Source organism: Bacillus rossius, chromosome 7 (genome assembly GCF_032445375.1).
Source record: "Bacillus rossius redtenbacheri isolate Brsri chromosome 7, Brsri_v3, whole genome shotgun sequence".
In the NCBI taxonomy this organism is placed as follows: Eukaryota; Metazoa; Arthropoda; class Insecta; order Phasmatodea; family Bacillidae; genus Bacillus; species Bacillus rossius.
The window spans coordinates 69,649,830-69,672,027 of NC_086335.1; the positions used below are offsets into that span (position 1 = coordinate 69,649,830).

General features: G+C 38.8%; 1 protein-coding gene across 3 annotated transcripts; it reads right to left on the bottom strand.

Moving 5' to 3' along the window:
- Nucleotides 1-604: 604 nt before the first annotated feature.
- LOC134534319 (nucleoporin p58/p45) lies at nucleotides 605-20,282 on the bottom strand. 3 transcript variants are annotated; one of them, XM_063372703.1, is made up of 8 exons: nucleotides 20,092-20,282; nucleotides 17,057-18,150; nucleotides 15,545-15,629; nucleotides 14,546-14,720; nucleotides 14,086-14,284; nucleotides 13,770-14,000; nucleotides 13,008-13,091; nucleotides 605-1,913 (listed from the first exon to the last, which is right to left on the bottom strand). In XM_063372703.1, the coding sequence occupies exons 1-8, from the start codon at nucleotides 20,157-20,159 to the stop codon at nucleotides 1,744-1,746; spliced, it is 2,106 nt and encodes a 701-aa protein (XP_063228773.1). In that variant the 5' UTR covers nucleotides 20,160-20,282; the 3' UTR covers nucleotides 605-1,743. The 3 variants fall into 3 exon arrangements, 2 of the variants coding, with proteins under 2 accessions (XP_063228773.1, XP_063228774.1); XM_063372704.1 differs by having other exon boundaries at nucleotides 1,846-1,913; nucleotides 12,990-13,091; nucleotides 20,092-20,268; XR_010075483.1 differs by lacking the exon at nucleotides 605-1,913 and adding an exon at nucleotides 4,972-5,046 and having other exon boundaries at nucleotides 5,496-13,091; nucleotides 20,092-20,268.
- Between the last annotated feature and the right edge of the window lie 1,916 nt (nucleotides 20,283-22,198).

A 22,198-nucleotide genomic window follows, 5' to 3' on the forward strand; every position in this document is an offset into this window, starting at 1 on the left:
TGGAAGATTTGTTGTAAATAGTTTTAAAACTGTTATAATATAACATTGAAACAAAACTGGGACAGTCTTGAAGGACATCTTGTATTTAATGGCAGTAGTGAAAAAAATGCTATATAATTTGTATTTATATTGTAAAATTCTGTATATATATGCAGCATTTTAAATTGTTGAAAATTTTTCATATTAAGAATCAGTACTGGCTTGGCCAAACACTATTTCATTTCCATTGTGTAATATCATGTGTAAAGTTTATTTTCGTTGGCTAGTGCCAGTCCGCTTGACAAAATTAGGACAATCAACTGCAAAAATCTAGAATATTTTAGTCTGCAAGTTTAAACTTAAAGTATTTTTTACAACCATTTTGATTATATATGTTTGTTTTGCAAAATTCTAAATATAGGTTTTTAAGAAAGATGCTTTTCAGCAGTTGTCATTTACAAATTTTGTCATGTAAGACAACCTAACTGCATTAATATCCTATTTTAAAATAAGTTTAGAATTATATTTTTATGATGGAAAAATCTAAAGTAGTTTTATTATAAACTTTAGCAGTTATAAGCACTATTGTACAGAAACCTTAAATACTAACACATAATTCCAGGCTATAATAAAAGAATTATGTTAATAGTTCAAGACATTTTATTTTTTAACTTTCGAGTCTTACAACACAAATAAAGAAACATTTTACATTGCAAATATATAGATCACATTGAAACAAGTCTGAATGTTTACAGTAATTTCAGTATAAAAAATTGTCTTTGTCAAAGGTGGCAAGATTGCCATGGCTGCATTCATTTCTTTGCCACTGGTAAATGCAAACTGGTGCTACTTTGCAGATAGTTTACTGGCAAGTAACAACATTGTCTTTGATCAGATGCACTACACTTCCACTTCACAAATAAATAAAGGTTAACAAAACAATACATAAAGCTGTACATAATAAAGGTCTCCAAATTTGAAATTGTGTGCTTTTTACCTTAAGCCTCGGCTAGATTAAGAAAGTTCACTAGCTAATCTACTAGCTAACAAACCCGCTCAATGTATCATACTAGCTCGCTCTGGTCCAGCCCATGCATGTGACAAATTTGTTGATTGAGAGGATTTTATAAACCTGGGGCTAGTGGACATCTTATTTATTTCACGCTGACCTTTGAGCCTTGAATGATGCCAGCCAGCACTTGAGTTATCACTATTAGTATGATTTAGAGCAAGTCTGGGTTTGATACAAAATACTGCATTATGTAAACCCAGTGACGTAGCCAGGATTTGTGTATGGGGGTGTGTTAAGAAGCATGCCCCCCCCCCCCCCCCCCCCCCCCCCCCACCGTATGAAAGCTTGGGGTCCGGGGGCCCTCCCCTGGGAAAATTTGGATTTTAGGGTGTAAAATAGTGCTGTTTTAGCAGTTTTCAGTACTTAAAATTAAATATTGTAATGGTAAAATTTTTATTAATTTTAATATGAAATTAGTTTGAGTGATGAATAAGAAATTAATTAAAGATTTGGTGCTTGGGGGGGGGGTTTGAACCCCTGAAACCTCCCCCTGGCTACGCCCCTTTGTAAACCTTCAACTCTTCTCCCCAGATTCCACACACTAATGTTCCACTTAAAACCAGCTTGTGCTAACTACTGCCCCGAAGCTCTGTAATATGTTTGTGGGAAGGCTCTGGACTCGGGAACAGTCCACACCACGCGTGCGTCATCGGCTTGTTCGAGAGCCACATCGCGGTAGCCGCGTGGCGCGACTATCTCTTGCCGCGCTTGTTGCCCACGGGCGGCTTCTGCAGCTGGAAGTTTGCGTTGTCGACGGGCTGCGGAGTCTTGAGGGAGCTGAACGGACTGGCCGCCCCGCCCAGGCTGAATGCGGCACCCGTCGTCAGCTGTGGCTGCGGCGTCGCCGTCGGCAACCCCCACCCTGCAACCACACGCCACTGCACTCCTCTACCACGCACCCTCGCTTCACTCGGTGAACAGCAAGTGTGTCGGTATCCATGTGCTAATATTATTTACATCTTCACCCTTCCTTTTTTAAAATTTAAGTTGCACAACTTTTTAATGGCTTTGTTAATATTTCAACATCTTCTAGTGTTGACATAGTCTATAAAGAATGTCTAAAGATTACCACAAAAACAATTGCAGTGAAAAAAAAAAGGCCAAAGGTACGTCACTGCTTGGTTTATCAACAACCCGCGGATATGCCCAACAGGACCCTCGCAGCATTGTTATAGTTTTGACTTTTATATACTACTGGTGTGTGTTAATTATTGGATGTTTTAACAAGAGATACCAATTCACTAGAAGCATGTACTATTGAGTCATGTGGAGCACGATTGAAACAAAAATACAGAAACCAATCTTTCATCCAACCATGCAAAACAACCATGTGAGATAACTATGCACTAAGTGATTCTCAAGACTTGCAATGTGTTACCAAGAAATAAATATCAGTTACGTAAATATGGGTATGTGGTTAATGAAGATATTAGCATCAAAGAAAAACGGTGCGGAGAGTTGAATGTAGTATATCAAATATTTAATCTTAGCCTGGACATGTTTAGTAGCCTTGTTAAAGTATGCTGTGGCAGCAGATATGAAATAGGGAACACACATTATTACTGTGGTATGAATAAAATCTTCTAGCCATGTGTTTTCAGGTCTACTCAACCCAGAGGTAAATGTGCAGATTGTGCCAATGTACTTGTCCATTCAAAGTATCAGGCAGGGCTCAAGCACTGCACATAATAGCATTGGTGTCACTATAACTGGATGGTAATACACCAAAGTGAAAGTGCCAAAACCAAACTTTCGAGTAAATGGAAGTTAAAGTTCAGGGTACTATAGAAAATTCCAAGAAATAGATACAATGTAATTCTAAAGTGGCATACCATTTCTATAGTGTTCCATGTACTATGGCCATCAATAGACCATTGCAGAAAAAGTTTACTGTCACAAAGTATTTAATAATAGTTCCAGTAATGGGATATAGTACACTCTGGCATAAAATCTCTTTAGCAGTTTTTGTAGATACAATAATAAACATAAAAAAAATATAATTCTTACAAGTTTAATATATGAAATAAACATAGTTATAATTAACACTGTAAGAGACAAAAAAAAATTACTGGCTCAATAATGTCATTGTTACTAGTATTATTTTTAATGAACTCTTATAAGCCAAAAAGTAACACAGTACACTCTTGCTTGCAATGTGGTCATTTCTTATTCTATACCGTCATCTTCACATTCTTCTTCAGTATTGCCTTCTACAGTGTCATTTCCACACCTCTGCAAACCATCATAAAAATAATGATATACAGGTGGCACAAACTGCAGAAGACTTCTTACATCTTTGAGCTTCTCTTCACTAAGTTTTCTTCCTTGAGGGTACAAGATCGGCATGACCACAAGGCCTAGATTTACAGGCCTTTGAGTCTTTTGTTTAAATTTATCGAATAAAAACCAACCATATTGTTGTGAGTGTACTTGTATTCCATTATGCCAGGTTTGTCCATTGTGAATCTCATCTCTTTGATGTTGAACCACGTAACTTTTTCACCTGGCCCAGTTTTCTTTCTGTTTACTATGTTTTCTTGAAGACTTAGTGCTTTTGAAGTCATCTTTTTTCATATGTATAACATCAAATTTATTTTTCTTCACTCTAGAATTGGAAATTATCTCGCACCATTGCGTTGGCGCACTAATCTCGGGGTGATATTTCAATTTTCTCTCTATATCACCAAAGTCACTGTCATTCGGAAGGTAGGAGTGGCCAGGTTCTGCAAATTTGTGGCAGACTTTTTTCACATTCATTCTAGGAGACTGCACTATATGCATCCACATGGCAGCCATTTTTACGTTCCTGTTTTGTCCCCCACACGAATCTGACCAAGCTATAATATTTTCTTTGTGGTCACGAATGTTCAAGTATTTCATCACACAGGATCCAATTTCTTGTGCTCCTCGTGATGCAACACTTTCGTCCCAAACATGCATCGCACCAATCTCTGTTGAAAAATCGTGAATACCAAGATTGTAACATGACACCTGTCTTTTGTAATACACAACCCCTGCAGTCAGTTTAGGTAAAAGCATTACTTTTTGCATGTCAAATGAAAACACAGTAGCACCTTCAGTGTGGCTTGATGTCTCATCGTCTCTAATACTTTGTCTTGCAAGTTGAACTTTACGGTGGTGGAGTTCTTGTTTGATTTTTAATGTGTGGCATAGTTCTTGGTTATGTTCGCTCTCAGCAGCCTGTATCTGAATGTTTAGCTTGTCACACGTTTGACATGTATCTTTCCTTGGTGGTTTGAAACTCAAACAGAAGTCACGTCTAAAAACCTTCTCGTACATTGACTGGCTTGGTATCTTTTCTAAATGGGATTTATCTTTCATGTCTTCAACGAAAAGTCGATACATCAAACTGAGATTCAGATTTGTTCCCAAATATTTTTTCTTTGTCCGAGATCTTGCATAATGGCTATGTGTAGTCGGGAAACTTTTTACGTGGGCATGAATCAACTCTAGTGTAGCTGAAGAACTTTTGTTGTGAGGGACATGCTTTCCTCTTAGATCACTGGTTGTTGAAGACTTTACCTTAAGTAATGCTCTATGAATTCGAGCACTGTCAATCTGCAATGTTCCAGTAAACATATTTTTGCACACTTTTATGTCACCTTTTGATGTAGGTATATAATAAGTCCTGCTAACTTGCTTCTTGTTTTTGTTCTTTGTATTTGAACGACTTCTTTCAACACTCCTACACTTAACAGCACCAGCAATAAGCACAGTTTGCGTATCCCAAGACTCTGCGCTATAAAATAGTTCATGAAACTTCTGCTTATCGTCCACACTCACCTTACTTCCACAGTTATATTTACATTTGCACGAGGAGTCTTTAAATTCCTTGGCTTGAACCACAGCACCTTTACTATTCACATACTCTTTGCCTTTGAGTCTTCAACTTTTCCTTATATTCTTCTTCCATTTTTGTGGATTCCCTTTTCTTCTCTTTTTGGGGGATTCCTTTACATGTGTAGTTTCTGCATCTGAATTGAAAAGAAAAAAAAATGTATAAATATTTTGTGGAAGACAGTTTTTATTTATTACCTAAGCATATTCTCATGACACATAAAACAATTTCAAAATAATTTTATCGTCATGGTTTATTTATTTAAGTTATGCTAAGTGTGTTTATAATGCTTTTATACAACACCATCAGAAAAGTTCTACATACACACTTTTGCCAGAGTGAACTATCTCCTTCTTAGTTAAAGAAGAAAAGGATTACTTCACTATATTTTGGATATTTTATAATAAAACGTATGTTTAAATGCTGGCAACACTGCAAAATCTGAAGTGCTGCTTGATGTGGTGAGCTTGGAAACTTCTATTTTAACATGGTTCACTTTGGCATAAGAAAGTGCTATATATAAACCCTGTTTACATAACCTAGATTACCAATGTGTTTATAGTTATAAATATTTATAATAATCACCTGTGGATGGTGTTTCTGACTCAAAACTCGGTATATAGTTGTCAGATGATCCATTGCTGATATCACTCACTTCGCTATCACTACTACTGCAACAAAATGTATCAGTATTACATCTTGACCTTTTTGAACTGTGTCCTTTAGATGCCATCTTGATGTGGTCTATAGTTCACTTTGGCGGACTAAATACAGGTATACCAACCATATGCCACAACAAAACTACAACATTACCAACTCCCCTACTGAAGTGGATCATAGTTCTCTGTGCATAAGAAAGATCATGAAATACTGAACATGCACATATACTGAACATGCACATATATTAATCCACATTTTAAAAATTTGGTTAATGGTTCACTCTGGCATAAGGCCATTCAACTATCCTAGTTGCCAAAGCCACTCAAATGGCTGGAGAAGCAAGCAACAGTGCGGTGTTTTGTCTCCTAAATGACAGGCTTCCACTCCTCATCTGTCGGGATGAAAATTTACCTGTCATTGCTGGTGAACAGGCGTTAAAATCAAACACCGATTGTGCCTTTCATTAACCTCACTAAGAATAACTTCAGAAGCCAATTATGAACTAGTTCACAGCATTTACAAGTGATTATTTCAAGTTCACACAAAGTTACGAGATAGTTTAACAAGTACATGTAAAATAAATGGATTCTACATGGCTATCATTAGAATCGATGAATGGTGGGGGAAATGGCATGCCACCGGCCCACAGTATCTGCAGTGCTTCCTATATATGAAACACCACAGGTTTAACAGCTGGGAATCTTGTCCATCTCAGTGGAATGTGAGGGATCTGGCCACTCTCTCCACGACTTAACTGTAGGTAACTGTGGTGGGCCGCATGGCGAAACTATTCAGTTTATAGGTGTGACAACCAAGTCACACCATGTATTGAGTCACCTTTTGTATGAATACCAAAAATTATTTTGCCAAGTCAACATCTAAATTAATTTACTATGAGTGGATTTCATAATTGGAGGATTATTTAGCTTTGTAAAGTAGTGCTTAATTTGATATAAGCCTCATTTATATGAGTGATAAATTCATGTTAAAAAAAGTTTTACTTGACAAAGTAGTGGTTAATGAAGCACTACTTGTACTGCAAGTAAAGATAATAGGTGTACTTGATGCCATTTTTTTTATCTTGTACCTTGCATAACAGTACTTCCAGCATGTGAGAATAATTATTATTCTAAACCTCCAAAACCTCCCAAGCTCAAGACTGGTCTCCATGCTGATTCTCACTCGTGAAGGTCACACTGGAGTGTTCTTGTGATGAACTCAGAATTATAAACCGTTGAAACAAATGAAATTATTGCACTTTAATTCACATTTTCTTTTGTGGAGGAGTATTGTTTCAACTCTTACCATTAATAACATTTTAGTACTTATTTCAACACCGCTAAAAAAAAGAATTATTTGAAAAACAAAACCGTAGTGACATTTAAATTAAATGTAGAGCAGAACATTTTTGATAGTTGTTTAAAACTAAACCTGTAATAAATAAATATTGGTGATTTATTGAACCAAGTGTGCTAATGATTTACAAAAATCTGTATTACTTAATAGTTACAAATGTGAACAATTATTTGGCAAATCCGTCCAAACATCTTAATACTTTTCACACTTGTCAAAAACAAATTTCTAAAGCTTCGATGAATCATTCTGGTCTACATATTTTGGAGTTTTTTAATCTATAAAATAAAAAGTTCAATATTTAATTATTGCATTCAATTTTTTTCAAAAATAATTTACTGTAAAAATTACAAATTTGTCAAAATCATTATTCCAATTTCTCATAATTAACCCATTCATACTATAACCATAGTATACAAAATTAACGAAGCACCATAAAAACTGAAAAACAATGTGCCACAACAGGATTTCCTCAGCATATTTTCATTCCATGTTTCCATCCAAATTCCATAAAAATTGTTTAACACACCTATGATTCTATATGACTACGTTCAATGGGGGATATTACTGAAGCTAATAAATATTTAAAATGCTCAAACTGATGAATGTTTAGACGTCATAAGTGTTTGTTCTGTATAATCTCAAGTAAAATATCACAAATTTATAGTTATGTATACACACATTAAATAGGTCATAGATAAAGTATAGCAAAATAATAAAGAAAACATAAATAAACTAAAATAAGCTATTAAAATTGTTCAAAAATACTACGTATTGTTATTGTTAAGGTTAGAATAGAATAGTTACAGAAAGTTATTCAAAAAAATGCTCTAAAACATTTAAAATATTCATTATTTCCTTGCTAGCACATTATAAATTCAGTTTATAGGTTGTAATAAATGTATAGTGTATAGGGTGGCCAGACCTTAACCCCAACAATAGTAATTTTTTTCAAAAATTTTAATGGCCATTATAATTACCTATGACCTACATAATGTGTGTATACATATTTATTAATTCATTAAATTAGTTCACTTGAGATTATACAGAACAATCATATTCATCAGTGATGGCTTTCTAATTAACCACTCGGTCTGAAACAAGGCCTAATCTTGCACCGCCCTGTGTTTGATACCAACACAGGTGACTGGACTACCTGTGTGCGAGTTTTTAAGTCCTAACAATCTCACAGTGTCTTAAACATAAACATAAATAATAATAAAAAAAACTGATTTTAACAAAGGCTAAACACAGCTGTAGGTTCATTGCAAAGCAGATCCCTTGCATCAAAACGTTCATGCGTGCCACTCTAACTGAAAACCTGGTACCAATGGCATAGACACAGAGGTAAGCGCTCCCAACTTCTAAACATGTGCACTGGTTCCAATACAATCTTGAACTCAGATTTTGTTTTAAAAAATTAGTTTATAAGCCATCTTTCTCTTAGCATCTCAACAAATGGCGAGGATTAATGTTCTCTAATACATATATAAAAAATAGTAGACATTGCTTTTGCTTTGTTAAACAGTTTTTCGCAGGCATCTGCTAAAACACTGAGTAGTTCTAGACCACATGTCTACTGCTGAGCAGGAAACTGCCAACCATGGGTCTGTTAAGGCTCACTTTCACTTAGTCATGACCTGATAGAAGTATGGCACATACCCTATTTTAGCAATGACAGAAAAAATATTGAGATGGAAAATAATCCTGGCATCAATTAACAGTGTAGTATCTTCAATGAATCAATATTTAAGAGTTTTCAATTAATTGAGTTCTATCAGGTTTTTACGTGTCAAAGCACATCGAATGGTGAAAAAAACACACACCAGGCACAACTTGTTCGCAAAGTGGAAATGTAATCTGAACACTGGACTGACACAGAGGAACAAATTGTAATCTCGAGCTTAGGAATGCATGAGCTAAGAACGGGAAATGTCTGCAGAAGGGGGAGAGAAAATGCCATACTGGGTCAAAACTCACCAAGTTTAACTACATACCGCTAGAAACTACAGAGGAACCTCCATAATTACACGCATACTTAAATTTTTTTTACAATTTCCTGCATTCTGATCTGTATTCTTTAATTCCACATGAAACACCAATTTGTACGATGATAAGGTTTTGTTTTGAATAACTACGCACACACAGGCTTAAGGTGACAGGATCTCCGAATCACACAGGTACAGACAGTGCTCATAAATATCAGTTGTGCTGAGGCGTTGGGATCAAACTCAATGACCCTCACCCCTTGAGTTGTGACATCCACAAAAGAATAGAGCTCACACTGTAAAAAAAAAAGTCTAAAACTCCTTTTTTTTTTTTTTTTTTACAATTTTCTACTAATTTTTTTAAAAATATTTTCCCTGGTTCCATGGAAACTACCCCCCCCCCCCCAATAGGTTTATCAATGACTCATACTTTACTGATAGATAGGGGTAGTCAAATTTCGTTAATGACGAAATCGCGAAATTTTAAAAAAATCACTTGCACATGATGTGTAATACAAATAACCTTACTTGGTAGTGATAAGACGTTAATATACTGCATTTCGTTTTAACGAAATTTGCTGTGATGCGCGAAATCCGTAGTTTTTCACGAAATATGACGAAATTGCGATATTCGCGCGAAATTAACCTTTTTTATCGCGAAAAATCACGTTGAATCATTCTGGAACTTGCACAAAACGTTTATTATTCCAAGAGGTTATATGTGAGACGCCATCTTTGCTTTTGTTTTTCTCTAGCACCCATAGAGTAGAGCGTGGCAATAAACATTATCACTTTAGCTACTGGTGGACAAATCACAGATGGCGTTGGTAGTTACGAGTGTCGAAATGTTCTATGATTTTGTTTTCACGAGTGCGTGTCTGTCGAGTTTAAGTTCTTTATTTCCGAGTGGATGCAATATGTCTCTCTTCCGCATCTATGATCGTTTTCCGTTGAAAGTTTTTGTGTCATTTTGGTCATATTACCGTGGTCACTGGATAAGCGTATAAAATGTCGAAAGTTGTGTTTTCGAAAGAGCTGAAGGATTTTACGTAATCAGTAAAGAAAAAGGCATCATGATGTGCAAGTTCTGTAATGTGCAAGTCGACTGGAAAATAAAATACACGTGTGAAAACACTGTAAATTTCGAGCATCGCACAAGGTGAACAAAGCATCGGGTTCTGGAACTAAGCGTCAAGTTACTCTAGAACCATATATTTCACAAATGAAAATTATTACATCCAGACGTACGCCTACTCAGTCTCCGTCGTCGCACACGTTCCTACGAGACGTAGAAGGCCATAAAACGGCAAAAATGACATTATTTTGCCGACAGCAAATGCGTCTGGTGACGCAATCGTCGATAGGCCTTAACTCAATCTTTGTTCCTTTCTCTGAATCGGCCAAACGCAGTCCAGAAAAATAGCGTCACTTCCACATTAGCCAATCAAATCATAACTTTCAAAATGTTAATTGTTGTATTTGGGCGTCCTAGCCGAGGCGACTATTTATTTTCGTAGTTGTCACGGCAATGCACGAAAATAAATGCCGGCCAAGAGTGCCAACATATACATGAACAAATACCGCACACGCAGTTGAGGCGGTGAAAAAGTAAACAAAAAAAAAAAATACTCTGTACTGTTGAATAAGTACAGTGTTTTGGTGGGGACTAGTTTGCAGGAAACATATAATAGCTGATTTTCAGAGATAGGTAGTCAAAATGGACTTGAGCCACTAACGTTTATGATCAGTTTCCAATTTTTTTGTATGTAATCTTGAGAATTTTAATTACAAATGCAGCGTGCTAAATTTTAGATGTGAATGTACTTCAAAACATTGTTTTTGATAAATTTCGACCAAATAAAACAATTATTCCATCAAACATATACATGTGTATAAAATTATAATGACGAAATAGTTATTTTTTCTAACTAAACAATTTTTTTTCCACCGAAATTTGGCACCGAAATAACTCTTTTTATTCACCGAAATGGGCCTTTTTTATTTACCATTTTTCATTGGCCCTACTGATAGAGATTGGGTATTTACGTAAAGGTTCGCTGGCCGATTCTATCGCGCAACATTGCTTGAAGCTCCTCACGTGTACGCTAGCCAGCGGCACGGCTGCTTGCTGCAAGTAACTATCCCTCCATTTCCCCCCCTCACAACGCAAGCATCGCACCCCTATTGTTGATTCGTCACATTGATTTGTTTCAATGTATTCAATGCTACACAAGTGCTGTTGTCATTGTAAGGACACGGAAATAAAATTCACGTAAAAGGAAAAAAGCACTCCTTTGAATCTATGACTTCGCTACTTCAAATAATGCTGTAATTTGTTCGCGTCATTACTTCAAAACAGCGCAAACTGAACCACATTTTTTGGATGTGCGGTTGCACAGTACACAGAATGTTATGTTTATTTGTTATAGGTTTAAAAGTACATATATTTATCTTCTTAGAATGAATTTAACTATGCTTTAAAGGCAAATCTTAAGTGAAGATAAATGATGATACACACAATTTTTCAATAAACTTACTTTGAATTTAGATTTAAAAATAAAATACATGTAATAAAATTCTCCAATACCGTTATCAAAAAAATGTTGTGCCAATTTTTAATATAGTATGACCAATAGTTGGTATTTGAACAGCCCTATTACAGATACATGTTCATAAACTGGGTAATTTGGGCGATTTTCTTTATTTTGTTCATAAAAACACATTTTTTTTATGTAAAAGGAATGCTGGCTTGTAAAATTTGCCATTATGAAATTATATCTATTGCTTCCTTGAAAAATAACATAATACGGTAACAATTCATTTATTGGTATGTACATATTTATAATTGACAAATTTTTTTACTAACCATTTCATAAAAAAATATTTCATTACTTTATAATCTTCTGTAAAATTGAGTTAATAAATTACATAAATTTCTATTCCTATTCATTCAAAACACATGTGAGAAGGAATCACAAAAATAGTAATGAAATTCAATCACTATTTAGTAACTTTTGTAAGATGCAGAACATGCAACTAATAATAAAAAAAGCCCACCTAAAACACTCATTAAAAAAAATGAATAGCCATAAATAAAAAATAAAATGTTTAAACATATATTTAAAAACTTGAAACTTACGAGTTGAACCAACGTAGTAAGTCCTCGATTAATGCGGATATTTGTTATAATGCACCAGTTATGAATTGTGAGGGTTGGTACTTCTTGAATAGCCTGTGTATAGACAGTCCATTAAAAAAATCTTAAACGAATTTTACTACAGTTGCCAACTTAATTTTGTTAATGATTTCTTTATAGTTCACCATTTTTGAGAAATGATGCAAAATTTGTGGAAGACATAACCCAGAACATTACATTGTTCCTTATGGGGAAACGTGATTAATAATTAACGAACAATTTTTGGGAACGTAAAATGTGTGATAATCGAGGACTTGCTGTACTATGCAACAAAAAAGGGACACAGAAATAGTCACGATTACTGAAGTGATTACTTAAGCAAATATTCTAAGAATTATTTTTAAAAACGATCTAGTCTAATTAAAGCTGTTAAACAGATTTGCACAAAAAAAAAATCAACAAATGACTTGGCTCGGATGTTTCATTAAGTAAAGCAGCAGTAAATGAATAATGAAAATATGATAAGATAATGTCTGTGGCAAAAATTACAATTAAATTTTAATTTCATTTACCTTCCTGCATCAAAACAACATATATTGCAACAGATCAAATAGCTTTAGATGCTTGTACCAGTCGTAAGCTCATTCTTGCTGTAATTTGTTTCTATGCATGTCTGCAACGTTACTATTATTTAAAACACATGGCAGGAAAGTAGCGAGTTGGGTACAAAGCATAATACATATTTATACAAGTTTATAAATTATACTTTCCACAGTAAAACTGAAGGGGTGAAAAAAAAAAGCCGCAGAAATAATGGCAGGACTTCAGTTTCAGCAACGAACTCACAACCAACCGCATGCTGACCTCTAAAAAGCCGAACATGCCGAGAACAGAAACCACAAACTAGACACTACTAGGTTTGGTCCTTTGAACCACGCTTACCAAGTTACCACTATTTACCTAAGGGGTTAGTCGATGGCAGAGTGGACGGAGTGTCAGAGGCCGTCGAGAACATAAGCCCAAAGCCCATCTGGCTGCCGACACCTGCAACAACCAGTGAGCAAAAAACAAGTGGTTTAAAAAATAGAAGTACTCACAAGCACTCGTGGATGAAGAGAGAAGAGGAAAGAGAGAGAAAATAACAAACGTTAACTCTCAAGTTGCACACTAAGTGCAAAAAGTTCACAGAACAATGTGAAAATGTTTACCGAAAATGGTTCAGTTATCACCAAAATAAAATTTTTAGTTTAAGTTACTGTAACAAAATAAATTCAGAGGATTTTTCTACTTTTTTTTTTGCATTACTAGGCCCATATTAAAATAAGTTTTAAACAACATAACCAAAATCCCCAAAACATTTGGCATCTTCGTGCATAACCGGCAATGCTCAATTTACCACATTAGGATTACTTTTGAAACTCGCAAGCAGTACACAAATTTCTAAACATTGTTGCGTTCCTCCACCATTTACAATATTTGTTTTGTTTTACAAACAACGATGTACGTAAGTATATTATGCAAATTGCATTTTGTAAAAATCGGTGTTAATTTAGTTTGATCTGGGAATCCTTTTTAAAGGCTGAAATCAGTGAAATACGCAGGTCCTGGTTTACGTTATTTTAAAAGTAGGGTTTGGCTGTTAAGATTTATATGGTACCTGGATTCAATTCTACGGTCTAAATGCCGGTCAAATGCAGGCGCATCACTGCAAGCGCTACGCACCCGAGAACGGCGACGGCCCGGGCAGGGTGGCCGCGGCGGACCGGGGCCGCTGGGGTCCGGCCGACGTCTCGAGCGGCTGCTGGTCGAACACGTTGGTGGCGTCCTTGAGGAAGTACTTGCGCAGGTTCAGGTACTGCTGCTTCTGCATCTCCACCGAGTTGTGCACGGCCTGGAGACGTCCAGCCAGGAACACGAACGTGTGGTGGATGCGCTGCATCGCCGACGTCAGCTCTGCCCCGGCAACACACACCGCGCACGAGGTTCAACAACCGGGGTATCTCAGGTTGAACGGTACAAGGACCGGGGAGCCACCCACCGTCCGGGGAGAGAGCGCGGGGCTGGGCCAGGGAGTGCAGGTGCTTCTCCGCCTCGTCGATAGCGACCGTGAACCTGGCGACCTCGTCCTCAAACCTGGACACCAGCTCCTCGAAGTACTGCTGTGGCGCCGTGTTGTTGTACTGCAGCTCTGGGGACATGTCCTGGGTGCGCTGCGCCATCTCCGCATTCTGCAGGCACTGCAACAACACACACCCCATCCCCTCTAGCTAGCACTCTCACTTCACCACCCCTCTGCATTCTGCAGGCACTGCAACACCACACACGCCCCGTCCCCTCTAGCTAGCGCTCTCACTGCACCACCCCCCTGCATTCTGCAGGCACTGCAACACCACACACGCCCCGTCCCCTCTAGCTAGCGCTCTCACTGCACCACCCCCCTGCATTCTGCAACTGCGATGAAGAGGAGCAGGACGCTCGCCCGTCCCGTGCGCTCTCACCTTGGCCGTGTCATACTTGAGGTTGTCTGCGAGGGCCGTGTGCCTCCGGAGGTCCGCGCCGAGGCTCGACAGCACCTTCTTCATCGCCTCTATGTCCTCCTCCACCTTGTGCAGAGGCTGCGCGGAGCCGCGCGCTACCTCCGAGCTCAGGCCCTTCTGCACCTTCACGAAGTTCCTGCGCGCACACACACACACACGCTGCTCGGCATCCACCGGGACAACAAATGACAATCAGCGACTTTATCGCGACCTTTTCCCAACTGCACGTAAACTGGCACAAACGTGGCAAATATATCTGCCACTGGTTTTATGTATCATAATTGGGTTTGTTACAAAGCGTCAGGTAAAAGGCAGAGTCGTACAAACTGCACTCTTATTTAATCATCTCGCCAACTTTAAAATATTGAGTTAATCTAAAGCATCACGTGTTTTTAATTTAAAAAAGTTAAATATAGTTGACTTTACTTGTGACATTTTTGAAGATTCACGAGTACTGGGGGACCTCCATGTCCCAGTACTGTCTGCATGTGCGAGATGACAAGGGGCGCGACAGACCGTCGCTCGCGGCCGGCCCGGGAGTGGCCAAGGTGAGGCGTGAGGGGAGCAGGGAAGGGCAAGGCTTCCCCTCTGCGCGACACATGTCTGCATCCGCGAGGATTTAAACCTAGACTGTCGTGGTGGGAGGCAAGTCATCTGGCCAACATCACAGCTACCTACCGATTAATTTGAGTTCTAATTTTTAAGAAGAAGTCGCAAAATGTAGCTAAGAGATATCTAGCCAAATACAGTATCTACATGACTGCATAGGCACACTAAAATATTTTTTGTAATGTTTCAAAACACGTACTTATTTTTAAGGAACAAAGTCAAATGCATATGATATGTACTTTTAAGTATGGATATTTCTCATACAATTGTAAAGGATAATACCTTCAATTAAAAGTTTTGAAAAAATTTCCAAAATATTATAATGAGTAGATTACATAGCAGGCTACTTACTTGAAAGCATCTATGGTTTGAATTATTTCAACCGGGATTTCATTTTCTTTAACAGCTTTACTCTCTTGACGCTGATTGCCAACTCCTGAAATCAACAGTCACAATTCAAACTAACAGATCAGAATCCTACATACATATGTATTAATTCATAAAATGTTAATAATTTAATAATTACATAGACCTAGTTAAAACATTACTGAAAGACCAACTATATCTATTTCTACAATTATTTTGTTACACTTTGCAAGGGGACATGATATCAAAGATGTTCACAAGTATCAATTTTTCACTTGATTTAAAATAATGCAAAATCTGGATATTACTAAAATAAAGTTTTCCCCATAAAGTATAAAATTCCTACAATTAATTAGTATATAAAAAAAGAGAGAGGAGATAAAGGAAATAAAAATGCCACACACATACCTGGGTATCCACACATAACTTAAAAAAAAAGTAACAACTTTAGAAAAGCAATTTTTTAAAAATTGTAATAAAAATACCCTAAATTATAATCACACAAATTAAAACATTAATAAACTTAGAAAACACAATGCTAAACTATATTAGAGTGAAACGTTTGTAACAAATGCTCAAAATCAGGAAACTGCACTACCTGGATTTAAGTGTTTATTTGTGACTTCTTCCTGTGGGGTTACCCCAAGGAAAAGTTTTCAAACATTGTCCTTACATCTTGAAAGAACTGAAGATACAAATTCTGGAGGGGAGGAAATCAACGCTATACCCCTCGAAATGTGCTGATAAGCAGTCGAAGAGTTCTGAAATTGCCTTCATCAATTAATTGCTGCTGATAGCTACCATACTCCTGATGTGGTCTTCAGAAAAGAAAAAAATAAATAGAAAGGGATGTATATTGATTCCAATAAAATAAATCTCATTTCTGTAAGTTACTCCTTTTTTTTTTCAATAGCCCTTAAAATCCGATACACACCTTAGGCCCCACCATGAATTTACATGCGCAACCATCACCCTTACATGTGACTTGGCTTTAAGGTGGAGAAAAACCAATGGACACCATCTTGGTTTCAACTGTTCTTAAGCTATTAAAATTTTCCATCTCATAAATTTTTGACATTTCACTTCGTTAAATCATAGTTACAATTTAGTGGAATGCCTGCAGTTAATCGTGATTGGCTGCTATGAATAGCTTAGCTACATCTGTGAAGTCACTGGCATTTAGTACTGATTTCATTTTGGGGACGTCTACAACTGTAATAATATTCAATAGACACTTGTTTATAGTCTTGAAAATGTACAATCTTTGCCTTAATGTAAACTAATTTTCAATATTAAACATAAAATAATTGCTATGGCATAAACCCAATATTGTGTCATTCTATTTGTACCATTGATTTCAATTGATTTACTGTTGGACATTTAATGAATTATGAGTAATGCTGCAGTTGGTAATAAAATTTTGAAAACGTTTCAGACACAATCTGATATGAAAGTTAATAATGAGGTAGAAACACGATCAATACAGCAGAAACGTACCAGCCAAGCCCGACTTTGCTTCAACACCTCCCAGGCCGACGGATGCTATGGTGGTGGCTGGAGCCGTCCCAAGGGCTGCAACGCTAGCAGCGGGCTTCGACGTCTGGCCGAACAAGCCAAAGCCGCCAGACGTACTGGTGGAACCCAGTCCAAACCCGATGGACGTGCTGGTGGTGCCTAGACCGAGTGCGGGGGCAGTGCTGGTGGCGCCCAGACCCAGTCCGGGGGCAGTACTGGTGGTGCCCAGACCTAACCCGGGGGCAGTACTGGTGGTGCCCAGACCTAACCCGGGGGCAGTGGTGGTGGTCCCCAGACCGAGTCCGGGGGCAGTGCTGGTGGTGCCCAGACCAAGCCCGGGGGCAGTACTGGTGGCACCCAGACTGAGCCTGGGGGCAGTGCTGGTGGCACCCAGACCGAGCCCCGCTGTGGTGCTGGCGGTGCCCAAGCTGAGTCCGGCGGACGTGGTGGGTGTGGAGAACAAGGAGCCCCCAAGGGGCTTCCCTGCGCCCAGGCCCTGGAAGGAGAGGGCGGCTCCACTCGTGGCTGGCGTGGTGGAGCCAAACGTCAGCCCTGAAAGAGCCGTTGATGCTGCTGCCTGGGTGGTGCCGAAACCGAGTGAGATCCCGGACGCAGAGGTAGCAGCAGGGGCCCCGAACAGGCCTCCTCCCGTGCTTCCAGCTCCCAGGTTCAGCGTCCCGGGGGTGGGAGTGGCAGTTGTTGCCTGAGCAGGAGTGCCAAACCTGATCCCACCGCTCGCCGAGGTCGCCGGTGTCCCAAACGTGAGACCCGTGGCCGGCATTGCGAACCCGGCGGGGGCCGTGCTGGCAGGTGGGCCGAACGACAGCCCTGTGGTGGTCGTGGGTGCCGAGAACTGGAAGTTAGTGGGCTGCGGGGCATTGAAGCTCAGTCCGCTGGCTGCGGTGGATGCCGGGGCCCCGAAGGTCAGCGCCGGAGTCTGACCTGCGTTCAAGGCCAGCCCGCCGGAGGGCTGAGAAGTCGCAGCTGACCCGAACAACGGCGTCGCACCGGAACCAAACGTGGGTGCGGTGGTGGGCGTCCCGAACAGTCCTCCGGTGGAAGCCGTGGTCACCGGCCTGAACACACAGCAGGTCTTACTTACCTCACACTTCACCATCTTTTAGCTAGAATGTGTGTGTCTGTATTTTCACGTCTAAACTAACAAAATTGTTGCTTTGTTTTACTTCCCTGAACCCCACTGTTATAAAATTTAAAAGGAAAAAAACTGTAGCATCTGGCAGGTGTGCAACACAACAAAACTCTGACTGCTACACATTGTGGTTGGAACGTGCAGCCACACGTAACTCCTGTACTGAGCAGCGAAGCTAAGGGGACGAACTGCTCAACAACCGTACAGGAAGCGATACTGGAACAGACCAGACACCTCACCACCTGTTTGTTTCTGTGGACTGACAGCTGAGGGCAAATGGAAGTTTCAAGGCAACCAGATGTAACGCTGGCTGTAAACAAACCGTGCATACACCAGGGTTCTAAAGAATGTTCTCCGAAAGTCAAGAAGTACGCATACGATAACTCCCATGAAAAAAATGTCTCAGAGCACTGATAATACACGAGTTTATGGGAATATTTTGTAGATGTCTTTCTTGTGTAGTAACTTGTGCTGTGCGCTCTGTGATTATAATTTTTTTTTTGTTAAAATTGAATGCTAGACAATTTTTTTTAAAATTATGATTTAATTTATACTGCGAGATTTCTAACCAAAATCATTGTTTCGAGTGTGGTGGATAGAGATAGGAACTGTGTCAACTTGTGTTGTTAAGTGCTGTAATCCTTTTCACTGCAAAATTTTTGATTAAAATATTTGAAGAAAAATTCATTGATAAGATTTTCTTTCAAACAGTGGGTTGCAGTTGATCGATGTACGATGGAAACTGTGATTAAAGGATAAAGTGAAAGTAGTGTTTTGAATCACGTAGTAACCAATGATTCATAGGTTACATTATAATATAATACTTAAAAATATTGTGGACGGTTGATTGGGTTAGTACAGCAACATTAATACCACGTGAAATTATGTTATTTTAGGTTAGCGAACTTAAAAATCACGTAAACGGTTGGTTAGGTCAGGATAGCCACATCTTAAATTGGTAATACCTAAACAACCATAAGGAATATTTTGTAGTTTTTGTTAACAGAGCTATAATAACCCAACAACTATCCACAATATTTGAAAGTACTTTTAATGTACCTAACCTTACCTAATTGACCATTCACAACCATATTTGAATAAATTCATCAAAATAAAAACACATACCGACACGGGTAAACAATTAATGGCGGCACCAGCGGCAATGCACAGGAATTAAAATGTGAGATAAAAACTTTTATTTCTCAGAAACTAGTAGAAATTTATTAACGCTGTTTTCAAGGTAAATGCAGGAACGTCTCTAGTGTTGCAAAATAGTGTTTTCGTAATTTTATTTTTACTTTGGGGAAAAGCCGTGACGTAAGTTATTTATAAACGGTAAAGGTCAAAACAGAGACACGGTTTACGTAAACGGAGACGGATCTCCCGGAACATTCCACTATCGCGTCTGCTGCTTCTACAATTAATGGAAACGTAACAAATGGAAACCTATAAGATTACGTTTAAAGGTTACGAAATATTAATTCATATAAAAAATTTATGCTTCAAGATTATAGCACGGGCAGAATTTACTTATATATAATAAAAATAAACCACATAGAAATGATCGAACACTTGATATTCTTTTACTTAAAACAATTTCTAACATACTTAGAACAAAAACACAACAAAACAGCCAAACACTCGGCTTCTACTAGTGTCACGGAGCAACGTGATATTGTAGAAACTCTGTTCTGTGATATCTGTAGTTTCCATGCCATTGTAGAACGGGCCTAACAAGGTGTAACTTTATGGAATGGTATTACAAATATGTATGAAGATAAAATGAAGTGACTAGAAAGGCAAATAAGACTTACAAGGTGGCAGTTTTAAAACAAATAAAAGAAGATTATACAAATGTTATACTCACTGACTTGATCCAAAAGAAAATGATGAGCCTGTTCCTAACCCTGTATTCCCAAAACTAAAACCCGACATGGTTTCTTTTTACATTCAAACTACTAATCACAAAAAAAAAAAACTAGATTTATTTATAACATAACCAAGGAGCAATGCAATTATTCAATACCGCCTTCTTTTCTTACATTCAAATCATAGAACCATAGATAAAGGTGCATGAAAAAGTAAAAACATTTAAGGAGTAAACATAGAGTTTTAATATGCACTGAACTGCGCAGTACTAAATTTTTGTGGCATCTACGAGGCCTACATACAAATGCATAACGGTTAATTACACAAAATCATTCCTAATAATCCAAAAAAGAAAACGGTGGAAAATTGACAATTCTTAACTTCCTTTTAATATACAACGAAAAGAAGAGAGACAATAAAAAACATTTTTTTTTTTGAGAACTAACATTACTCCTTTGTGACGTAAACAAGTTTATGCCATTAATTATGTACCCACTATTTGTATGCGTTGTATTATATTGTAATTGTACTTGTATTGTGTATATATACTCAAACAAACATGCATAATACATACATATATACTCAAACAAACATGCATAATACATACAAAAATTAAATTGTTCTATATCCCGGCAATAAGATGGACTGCGATGTAAGTGTGGCTCACTGCAATGTACACAACCATCCATTTAACTGGATGGGGATCCAGAACAGTTCGCCAACCTCTAAGCCCAGGTTTTCGAGCTTTGGAAGTACGTCATGGGGCCCTGCAGCTGGGGCCGGGTTCGCAGACGATGACTGGTAGGAGGCGTCGCTCGCCAGCTATCCAGGACGAGGTGGTTCATTGTGGTGAATCCTGGCCCTACTGGTTTTAGGTGAGTGGGGTGGCATGTCAAGAGACGAATCTGAGAGAGAGGTCAGGGAGTGGTGGAAACTTATGTCACAACTCCCTATCGGGTGTTTCCTGATGGTACTGCTATTCCTCCAAACATTTCCTATAGAGCAGCCCAGGTTGGGCATACTGTGCCAATGGTGTTCTTCTGTCGGGCAGTACTGACAGTGTGGCGGTAGCTCATTGCACGCCTCCTGTCTCTCGTTGTGCCGTTTCTTTCGAAGTGGTTGGCACCATGATTGTCTAGATAGGCCCTGTTTTTCTGGGCCTCTTCAGTGTAACGAGCCTGCTAAGGCCAAAAGTTCCAGTGGCAGAGGGTTTGGGGAGGGCTTACCTATGTTTGGCATGACTGCTAATGCATTTTCGGGTGGTACTGCTGTCGGGGGCAGGATAGCCTTTTGCGAGTTTGGCAGATTGCTTGGGTAGTGGCGCGCGCCCTTTAAATACTGTTCAAAGTCTCTTGCTGTTGCCAGAATATCATCCAAATGCCTTCTGGTGCTCCATGCCAGAACGAGCGCTACTCTGGGGTCAATAGTTCCATGATGATTGGCAACTTTTCACACACTAGGCTCCCCATTCAAATGCTTTGGTGGAGCCGATGTTCCACGAGGAAAAAATCTTTGACGCTCTCGCCACTGGTTTCACATGGCAGAATAGTTGGCATGGGCAGTGCACACACACGTGATGATTAAAATTTGACTCTAGCCATTGTGTGAAATCATCCCTTTCCTTATTGTACTTGCTCATCTATGTCCATCGGGTCCTGGCACTGCCACACAATTGGCAGCTGATGTGCTCTATCCATTTGTTGGTGGCCACATAATCATGAGTCAGCTTGTCTCTACATGTACGTGTGGAGAGACATGGAACTTCATGTGCCTGCTATCACAGTGAGTGTGTAAAGTGCTATCACCGAGTGTGTAAAAGTGCGCCGCGACGAACACCAAAGCGACGACAGCGCCCGGCCGGGTGTGGCAATGCGCAAAACTAAAGCAGTAATTATTCTTTTAAATCATAAACAGCCAAATTAATAACAATTGAAAGATAATTAATTCAAGGGAAATTATGTCCAGTTGTTCAATAATTATATATTGTTAAATATGTCATTAAGTCCAAAACTGGTCGGAGCTGTTTTCCCGCGCTACACTTGTGGCGGCGCAAGGCCGCAGGCCGGTCTCGCGCCCAGTTGCTGTCGGGGACTTGCAGGGGTCGG